The sequence below is a fragment of the Mytilus edulis genome, chromosome 12, assembly GCF_963676685.1.
Source record: "Mytilus edulis chromosome 12, xbMytEdul2.2, whole genome shotgun sequence".
Lineage (NCBI taxonomy): Eukaryota > Metazoa > Mollusca > Bivalvia > Mytilida > Mytilidae > Mytilus > Mytilus edulis.
The window spans coordinates 75,662,871-75,673,936 of record NC_092355.1 but is presented as its reverse complement, the minus strand read 5'-3'; the positions used below and the strand labels follow the sequence as shown (position 1 = coordinate 75,673,936).

The 11,066-nt window shown below is 33.4% G+C and overlaps 2 protein-coding genes across 2 annotated transcripts; both read left to right on the top strand.

Annotated features, from left to right (window-relative positions):
- The first annotated feature begins 579 nt into the window (after positions 1 to 579).
- On the top strand, positions 580 to 10,619 carry LOC139499130 (uncharacterized). Its single transcript, XM_071287819.1, has 4 exons — positions 580 to 719; positions 6,838 to 6,904; positions 7,536 to 7,603; positions 8,228 to 10,619. Exon 4 carries the CDS (start codon positions 8,240 to 8,242, stop codon positions 8,810 to 8,812), a length of 573 nt encoding a protein of 190 aa, XP_071143920.1. The 5' UTR covers positions 580 to 719; positions 6,838 to 6,904; positions 7,536 to 7,603; positions 8,228 to 8,239; the 3' UTR covers positions 8,813 to 10,619.
- On the top strand, positions 8,998 to 9,873 carry LOC139499129 (uncharacterized). Its single transcript, XM_071287818.1, has one exon. The coding sequence runs from the start codon at positions 8,998 to 9,000 to the stop codon at positions 9,871 to 9,873; it is 876 nt and encodes a 291-aa protein (XP_071143919.1).
- Positions 10,620 to 11,066: the final 447 nt, after the last annotated feature.

Here is an 11,066-nt window from a genome sequence, read left to right as displayed (position 1 = left end):
TTTCTGCGTGATCATTCATTTTAAATTTCTCGCCTTCTTAGTTTTAACAATTATTATATTCAAAAAGTGCCTGAAATATGATTATACAATATAAATACAGGGATTCGGAAACAAAAAGAACTTATATAAATCCGTCTCCCTTTAAAAAAGAATGACAAAATTAAGAACATAGTATATAAGAAACTCGTATAATCTAAGTTTCAATTCACATCTAACATGTTTATTCTAAGGTCATCTTATTTTACACATTTCAGATTTTTGAAGTGTATGCATAACATTTTTTTTAAATGTTAGAAGTATATTTTAGCTATAAAAGTATATTCCAATTTGAGTTTGTATAAATTTTATTCGTATGAAACTCTTAAAAATGAACAGAAAGGAAATTAGGTCGATTATTTTGTTTTGTCAATTACAAAAATTGGTTTCTATTGAACAATTGTTCGCACCTTTTCAACTTACTGTGTCTCACAGAGAAATTTGCCACCTGTTTTACTCCACAAATGTTGGAGCCCTTTGTGCTAAAATAAATGCGGTATATAACAAAGTTAGGAGCCAAAAATTGGAATTTACAATAAATCATTATATTTCAGGGCAGGCTTCTTGGCTTTACCAATAGACGCCCTAGACTAAGGTCAGACGCTGTGCCAACAGTGTTTGCTTGTAATCAAGACATCAGGGAGGACAGTAACCTGCAGACAAGAAAAAGAGTATTGAACCAGGTAAAAAGTTGAACAGTTATGATTTTTTTCCACAATGTTTGATGTTATAAAAAAATAAAAACGAGTATTGACTAAATTGACACATTTGAAATAAGAACACAATTTTATCACTGAGAATGGATATATAGGATGTAGTTAAGTACCGGTCTTTGTAAGAATCATGCAGGTTCCTGTTGATAGGCGATTCATGACCCATCTTCAAATGTCTTTATATTTTGTTTATGAGGAGGGTATGGTATGAAAATAAGTTTCATGTATTAATTTTTTTCTTTTGAACCTTGGTTGCCATGGAAACCATCCTTACAAAATGTTGCCTAAATACGTTCATAAGTAGCCTTTGAAAATTGAAATATAAGGGGTTTTAAAGTCCCATAGAAATAAAGTTAATCAATACAAAAATTATGTATATTTGCAGTATTGACAAACAAAACCCCTAACTATACAAAAACGTTAAAATTTTGAATTTACTAAATAGTTTGTTTCCATAGCAACTTAAAAAATGTGTTAAAATTCGAAAATGAAAAATTTCAAAAAATCTTTAATTTTAAATCTGTTTATCTCCCAAGACCAACAATACCATGAAATGTCATTGACAAATTTTGAAAGACCACATTCTATATATTGATAAAATAAAAAGAAAGTCGTGTGTTTTTTTTTTCTTTAAAAAAATAATTTTAGTCAAAAATTGTCAATTTTCACCAAAATTCAGATTACCAAACAGATGAATACTGAAACATTTTGAACTGAAAAAGCTAAAACATTCCATTTATACGTGCATTTCTGAAACAAATTTGATAATTATAAATGCGAATATATGATTGATAAAGATATTTTGGTAGAGAAGGAATTTTTTTCTCTCTGGGCATGGTGCCACATCCCCCCCCCCTTTTTTTCAAAATTCAAAAAATTATTAAAAATTTAAAAGATGGAATTCAATTGTGAACATTTTGAGCATTAAAACATGAAATTTCTTCAAAGGGTGGGCGCAATAATAGAAACCCCCTACACCATTTTTATACGACCCCAAAAAAATTTTGGGATCGTATAATGGTATGATGTCGTCGTCTGCGTCGTCTACGTCGTCTGCGTCGTCGTCGCCCGAAGACCCATTGGTTTTCGGATAATAACTTTAGTTTAAGTGAATAGATCTTCATGAAACTTTTTCAGAAGGTTCAATACCACAAAAGGAAGGTTGGGATTGATTTTGGGGATGATGGTCGCAACCGATTAGGAATTAGGGGCCCAAAGGGGCCAAAAACAAGCATTTTTTTAGTTTCAGGATAATAACTTGTGTAACAGTATTTCAATTGCTCTGAAATCATATCGCAATGTTTAAAACCACAAGTAGAAGGTTTGGATTCATTTAAGGGGTAATGGGGCCAAAGTTTAGGAATTAAGGGCCAAAAAGGGGTCAAAACAAGCATTTTTCTAGTTTCAAGACAATAACTTATGTGTAATTGTATGGATCTCTCTGAAATTGTACTACAATGTTCAATACTGCAATGGAAAGCATGGGATTGAGTTTAAGGGTTATTGCTCCAAGGGGGTTTAAAAAAATTGGGGGGGGGGGGGATTTTTTGTTAACGAATTTTGAAGGGCTTCCTTTTTTTTCAAAATTTTTCAAATTTCGAATTTTGAAAAGTTTCAAGAAGAAATCTTCAATTGCACAGTATTGTGCAATAGATTTGTTAGATCTTTGACCACATTAATTTTGTGAGAAAAACCTATATTATTTCAAAAATTTGATCACAATCCAAATTCAGACAGAATCAAGCTTGAATATTGTGACCAAATTTGCCCTAACTGTTCAGGGTTCAACCACTGGGGTCGTATAAAGCTGCGCCCTGCGGAGCACCTGGTTATATATTAAGATCTTTTTTTAGATATGGGGAATGTGTCAAAGAGACAACAACCAAAGCAATCAACAGAAAATAGCCGAAAGGCTGAAAACTGAATGAAGGATAGCTGCGTCCCTAATTACACTTGTTTTGTGCAAATTGAAATTTAAAATCTTTAAGTGCTATTTCATGGTCTTTAAAATTGACTCTGTCCTAGTTTCATAAATTTTGCATCTATGATTATTTGTGTCTTTCAATATATATCAATGAGTGGCTTAAAAATTCCATTTAAATGTTCTTTGCATTTTACCCCTATGTTCCATTTTAGCCATAGTGGCTAAGTTTCTTGAAGTACAAGGAAATAAAATACAAAGTTTATACAAGATACTCCCAAGTTGGGCCGAAATCGATTTAGCATATTCAGAAGAAGACTTTTTTTAAAGTAAGCAAACTAGATGAACAAATTGTGAAAAAAATTCTTTAAAGGGCTATAACTCCACATGATTCAATTGACAATTTTGGTCATATAAACTTATTTGTAGATCTTACTTTGCTGAAAGTTGTGCTGTTTACAGTTTATCTTTGTCATTAATAATATTCAAGATAATAACCAAAAACTGCAAAATTTCCGTACAATTAACAATTTAGTGGCCGCAACCCAACAATGGGTTGTTAGATTTATCTGAAAATTCGCTCTCAAGGCTTTAGTGTTTGAGATATAAGCTACACACCGCATGTTACCCCTATGTTCTATTTTTACCCATGGCGGCCATGTTTTTTTTACAAAATTGAAAATAAAACACAAACTTTATTCTAGATATCCTAAGGATCATTCAGTTTAAGTTTTACTGGAATTGGTTCAGTAATTTCAGTGGAAATGTTTCAAATATTTAACACCGAACAGACGACGACGGACGCCAAGTGATGGCAAATTTCACAGTTCCTTTGAAACGGTGAGCTAAAAAAAACTACGTCCGTCCTATTAGAAATAAACTGAAAATAAAAAATTAAAAACTTGTACCATCGAGAGCGCTAACGAAGCCACTTTCCATAAATTTTAATATTTTTAAGGGTCATAACTCTTTAAAAAAAGTCCATTGTCCATCATTATAGAACTTAATTTCGAATTTTTTATTTATAAAAATACTATTTTTGATAAAACAAAAATAAAAAAATATTTTATTTTTTTTGTCTTAAAACAGTGTTTTTTTGATAAGAAAATAACACTCTGTAAAGATTAGACCAATGGACAGTTTTAAGCTTGGTACAGTGTATCCAATTTCATTATCTATGGAAAATACATTGCCTTGTATCGTTTCTTTTGTGGACTAGTATACTATTGCGCAGAGTCAGATTATGTACACATAATGGCTGTTACTATTTACCTCCAATGTAAATCGACATGTACATCAAAACCTTTATGCAAACACTTATTTGTCACTATGTCAATTTAACTGGGTTAAAATTGAAATTGAAGAAGAACTACAGAACCTTTCTTTCTATTCTAATATATAATAAATTAATCTAACTTATGTAAAAGATTTGAAATACATGCGGAATGTGTCCATTGGACACAGATGATGCTCCCGCTTGCATATCATAAAAGTTATAAACGGACATAACCGAAGAACAGTAAAAGTGACACTTACCAATTGTGTACTAACTTTTATGGTGATAAGTATTGTGTAAAAGTTTCATAACATTTTGTTGAGGCAAACTAAAGAAAGAAATACAAAACAAAAAATTCAGCAACTTTTTTCCTCTATAAAGAGGCATTGCATAGAACAGTGAAAGTGACACCACCAAAATTCAAAGTTGATCTGTATATGGTGGTTTTAAGCATTGTGTATAATTTTAATAACATCTGGTAAAGACAAACTAAAGTTAGAGAACATAAACGGAAAATTCAGCAATTTGTCTATCTGTAAAGGGGCATAACTCTTGGAGGTTTAAGTGACACCACCAAAATTCAAACTAAGTCTGTGTTTTATGGTAATAAGCAATGTGATTAAGTTTCATAACATTTGGTTGAGGCAAACTAAAGATAGAGAACAGAAACCAACTTTGGGACGTACTGAAGGACGGACAAGGGTAAACCTTAATGCCCCCTCCGCCACTGCGGGGGCATAAAAATGTGTAAATATAACAATTGATTAAATTAGGCAAAATTCAATGAATGGTCATTGCACATGGTTGTCATAAAGGTTTGAGAATCAAAACAGTATATAATAGTTAGGACCAGCAAATTGTCCTCAAGGCCACAAGGAAAATATGTTTTGAGAACCATAAAAAAAATCGATTATTCTGCCGTATACAAATAATAATCAGTTAGGTTTTTAAAAATAATAATAATAGACAAGCTGTCCTTTTCCACCATATACAATAGAAACATTGACAAATTCTTAGTCTAGGTTTAAAGTTTTTAAAGCATTAATCTGTTTCAAAAACCAACAATGAGTTGCATTAAATTGTTCCTGTAATTTTTTTATAGCCATTTTGAAGGACAAAGTATCCTGAGCTATTTTTTTTTTAAATGTTCATTAAGATTTGTTTTTCTAGATAATCATGTTATGCTCATTGTTGAAGGATATACGGTGACCTGTGGTTGTTTATTTCTATGTCTTTGCTCTCTGGTGGAGAGTTAATTGTCTCATTGACAATTACAACACATCGTCTTATTTTTATACATAGACTTACTAGTAACTAAGTTTTGGATTCAACATTATTCTTTTTCACTGACAGCATCAGTCTTAGATACTACAACGGGTTATGCGTATTACCATTTTTTTTTTAAACTTCTGAGAAATCTTACATATAAGATTAAAGGGAGGGTGGTACATATGATGCCCTCAACTTTAGAAGTTGTGTTATGCTTAAATTCTTAAAATACTTAGTTCACAAGTAAACTAAATGAGATACCACGTTTTTTTTCAACAAATTTTATAATTTTGAAAAAAAAAAAAAAAAATCGAAAAAAGGGGGGTGGACCATACCCAGAGTGATGATTTTTCATTTTGTACAAGTCTGTCTTCATTTACTATATATTTTTGTTTAAAATTAACAAATGCGTGTCAGAATTGCACATATAAATGGAATATTTTAGCTTTTTAAGTTACTAAATGTTTGATTATTCATCTGATTGTTAATCTGAATTTTGGTGAAAATTGACAATTTTTGACTAAAATTTTTTTTTTTAAGAAAAAAAAACGCACGACTTTCTTTTTATTTTATGAATATATAGAATGTGGTCTTTCAAAATTTGTCAATGACATTTCCTGGTATTGTTGGTCTTGGGAGATAAACAGATTTAAAATTTAGGAGTTTTTGAAATTTTTCATTTTCGAAATTTAACACATTTTTAAATGGTTGCTTTGGAAACAAACTATTTAGTAAATTCACAATTTTAATGTTTTTGTATAGTTTGGGGTTTTGTTTGTCAATACTGTAAATATACATATTGTTTGTATTGATTAACAATATTTCTATGGGACTTTAAATTCCGTTATTTTATATTTTCAAAAAGGGTCTTTTTTCACATATTCAAGCAAAATGTTGATTTGATGGTTACCATGGCAACGGGCATAATACAGGGAAAATAAAGACAGAATTTTACTCATCTACCAAAGTTCTTATGATATAGGGCAAAAAAATTACTTCTGTGACATGTCATGAATCACCTTCTGCATGATTTTTACAAAGACAGGTACTTAACAATAAAAGTTAGAAGTGATTAAATACAATCAAAAGAATGTTTTGGACAATCTATGTTATTTTTTCTCAGTATTGAAGGATATAGATTTGTTTAACTATACATCTAACATGAACTTAAAAAAGGCGGATAAAGGCAATTGATAATAATGTCCAGCTTACAATATTACAGGCCTGTGGTACTATTTTTTATGGTCAATGTGTTCTCCTGTCCGTCCACCTTCTCAAATCTATTTATAAAATGATAAAAATAATCTGTTGTAAATTATGAGTCATATAAGCCTGAAACTTCGAACAGATATACCTTATACATGTAGCATGGTTCTCCTAAAGACTATAATGTGCATGCCGAAATTGGGCATTGGTCCCAATCAGACGTTTACTGAAGATGGAAACTGTTGATGGTTTACTGATGACACATTTTCTAATCTTCGAGATTGGCAAGCAAAATAATTTGTTTTACCATATTTCTTCAGCGAAACATAGAAAAGCACTGCAGAGTAGAACAAATGGAGCATTTGTAGAAACTTTTTTATTTTAGTACACTCCTAATAATGTTTCAACTCTTTCAGATTCCAGTACCATTAGACAATGTGGCCAAGGAGGACAAGTGGAACTCAGCTTTGACTGAATGCAAAGGTAAGCATATATATATCCTTATTATTAAACTGGCTAATCCGACACTTTTAGCAACAACATAGATCAGAATAGTTATACATGTACCAATGATGTTATAACCAGGATACTCCATTCTTAAAGTAACTTTTACAAATAATTGTTACTTAGACTTCACCGGTAAAATGTTTTCATAACTATTGAATTGCATACACTATTTTCTTATTGCAGACACGAGAGAAAAACCTACAGTAACTATTGATAAAAAGATGGTTTTAATATTCCAGTAATTTAAAAGTTTTTTAATGTGTAACATAAAATTGACTTTGCCCAGTCGATGAGAACACAACCGAAAGCAAGGCTTGTTGTCTTGAAATGGTTTACATCTTTGGATTTTGCAAGTACATGTAACACTTTCGTGCGATTCCACCTGCATACTGTAAAAGTTATGACATAAACCAACCGACTTAAACCAACCTTCATTTTATTAAGTTTCTAAGTAGTAAATGTTGAAAGGCATTATTCTTCTGAGATGTTGAGCTGAGGTGTTCTTTTTTCAGGTTTATAAATTATATCACGCGAAAACTAACTTGACAAATGTTTGTTGTTGTCTCATAAACAACTATGTAACTAAACCATGACTTTTTTTCTTTAGAAAACAACATTCCAAAGAAGAAAATAAGACAAGGGGAGAAAGCTGAACAGGAAAATATTGGAAGACCTGTAAGTATCATTTGTTTTATTCTTATTGCTAAATTCTACGAGGTCAATATTTTGTTATGGGAGGAGACTGCTGCAGAAACATGGACGATCCTGGGGGGTCTGTACCCACCCCCCTATTTGTGTGGGAAAGAAATAGTTATTTGGGTATATAGGGAATCACATAGGCATGACTGGAACAGCCCCCTTCTTGTATGATACAATCCAGGTGCGGATCCAGAGGGTGTTTCCGGGGGTTGGAACCTCCCTTTTTTTGGACGATCAATGCATTTGAATGGGGACATATAATTGGACCCCCCCTTTATCCTAGGTTAGGAACCTACCCCCCCCCTTTTTTTAAATGGCTGGATCCGCCCCTGCAATCTGTTGTCTTACTTATAGATTGTTAATCATAGAAAATTAGATTTACTTTTCAAAGTACCGGTATGACAAATTAAGAGAAAATCTTGATACACGAAGATAATTTATAAAAGGATTCACTAAAGTCGATGATTTGTATTAATTTTTTCACCATTTACATTGAAACCAGTTTTTGTATCACTGAATTTTACAATAGTGGTATAAATTTAAACTGTCTGTCATTGTAAACGCATATTGTTATTTTATTCACAACCCTTTCCTTTCCAGTCAAAACCGTTAATGGTGGACGTCAGTGTGCAGACTTTAACACCTTCACAACTTCAGACTGACTTAGACATTGGGACATCTATGACTAACAACAGCTACCTCCAGATGCCTGTTATCCCAGCACAACCATTGGATACAGCGTTTATTAGCTCACCAAAGAAAGACCAGGACACATCAGATGCATCCACACCTTCACCACCACCCAGTCCAGACAAAACAGACAGTGACTGTTCGTATGTTCCAAGTGACGAATCCCACGACTCCAACCAGTCAACCTCTCCAGACTCCCAACATATCACCACAGAGCCAAAGATCATTGCTTTCGAGAGCTGCTTGAGGGCACTTTTTTCAAGAGTTGTATGCACAGAATGTGGGGAGCCTATATCTTCTGACGAGTCAACGATTTTATATAATGGTACGGCCATGAAAGTCAAATTTCTGTGTATGAGAGGTCACCAATCATCTTGGGAGTCCCAACCGTTAGTCAATAGTAAACCTGCTGGTAATTTAATGGTCGCAACTGCTATCATCTTGTCTGGAGAAACCTTTCAAGGATTTCCCACTTTGCAGACATTCTATCCTTGAAGTTTATTGGACAAACACAGTACTATATTATACAGAAGGATATAGCCATCCCAGCCATAGACCATTATTACAGCCTGCAACGAGAAGTTGTTCTTCAGCAACTTCAGGGTTAACAGCTTGTCCTTGGTGGAGATGGCCGTTGTGACAGTCCTGGCTACTCAGCAAAATATTGCACCTACACTTTCATGGACACACTAACAGGGGTCATTCCAGATTTCAGTTTAGTCCAGGTCAACGAGACAACATCGTCTACAAAGATGGAGTTGATAGGTTTTCAGCGCTCCCTTAGTAATATTGAAGATGCAAATCTTGCAGTTGATGTAGTTGTAACGGACAGGCACGTGCAGATACGGAAGGCAATGGCAACAGACCACAGCGATAAAAACCACCAGTTTGATGTATGGCACTTATCCAAGTCTGTAAAGAAGAAGATCCTCGCCATAAAACCAAAGAAGTTACTAACAGAAGTGAAACCATGGATTCCATCTATATGCAACCATGTCTGGTGGTGCTCCAGAGAAGCTAAAGGTAACCCAGATAAGCTAGAAGAGACGTGGACCAGCTTGTTATACCACATTTCAAACAGACACACATTTCCAGGAAAGCTAGTAACCAAATGTGGACACCCCCCATTGAGCGCGGATGCTATAAGAAAAAAGAAATGGTTACCTAAAGACAGTCCCGCCTACGAAGCCTTGGAGAAGGTGATCACCAACAAACTGATTCTGCGAGATATTCGTCACTTAGATCGGTTTTGCCACACTGGATCGTTAGAAACATATCATTCTATGATGTTAAAATACTGCCCAAAACGCCTGGAATTTGACTACCAATCCATGGTTGCCAGAACTCAGCTAGCTGTCGTAGACAACAATGTCAATATCGGAAGGAAGCAAAAGACTGGCTCCAATGGTATGCTGTCCTTCACGACTCGGTGTCCAAAAAGCACTGGTAGATGGACCGCTCGTAAAGTGTACGAAAAGAAAGAATATGACTTCAAGACAGATATCTTGCACTCTGCCATCAAAAACCAACAGGAAGGAACCAAGAAGAAAACGTAACATCAACTGAAGTCCCTCACGCTGCCGAGAAACATCAGCAAGGACCCTACACCATGTAAAGAGGACTTGGTCGACAGCCACAGATCTCGGTTTTTCTAGTTCAAATGACTTTGCCTGGACCTTATTAACTATTTAAAGCTTTTTCTACTTGTAATATGATCTCAACCTCATCTTAGTATAATTTTCCATTTTCAATTTTATGATGTATTTTTTGGTAAATAAAGTCCTACTGTATACAAAATCGCATGTTTGTTTGAATAAAAAAAAGTGAGGTCGTTGAATAACCAAATAGAGAACAAACAAAGAATGAGCAGCGGAAGGGCTTGTAGTCATGTTAAAAAGGAGAAGATAGTGTAGAGAAAAAAAATCGAATAGAGAACAAAAGAGAATGAGTGTCGACCAGGTAAAATAGTCATTGTAAAGGAGCGAAGATAAAGAGTGACATAGTGAAAAAAAATGTTAGCTTGACAAAGTTATTGCTAGCTTTAGTAGTTTTAGTTACTAGTATATAAATACACATCGTGTACCGGATAGATATTCTTGTGTTCTAACTTCATGTGCAAGTTGCTGCATTGCAGGGTTAAAAATAAGTATGTGTCATGAAATATATATGACGAAATGTTTAAAAATGTGTAAATCTATTTTTTTTTAAATTGTTATATCGTCGTGTCACTGTGTTTCTTTGTTAAATTTATTTAGTTTGTTAATGATTGTGAAAACAGTATTAAATCTGTTAATGAACTTCATACTCGTTTAGTTATTTAATTGTTACAATGAATTTATACTGGTGGCTGTAATATTAGTACGAGTATAGCAGGACAAAATTCCCACACAATATAATTAAATTAGACAAAACTTGTTCATACACATTGACAATTCATTGTCCGACATTCATGTAATATTTGCCAGTTGACTCTTATACTGCTTTAACTTCATCATCTGATTCATCGAATATTCCTGTAATAAAACACTAAAAAAAAGAAAGGAAGTATATACAATCAGAGCTTCTCCTTGGTATACACTTTTAAAATACAAATGTATATAGAATAAATTACATCCCAAACACATTATCTTTGACTTACGATGTTGCGTGAATACACACTAACCATGCTAAACCAATAAAACTATATAGCAAGATGCATAACCTTGTTGGCATAAACTTCTCGTCAGACACAAGACAAATAATCGCCCTC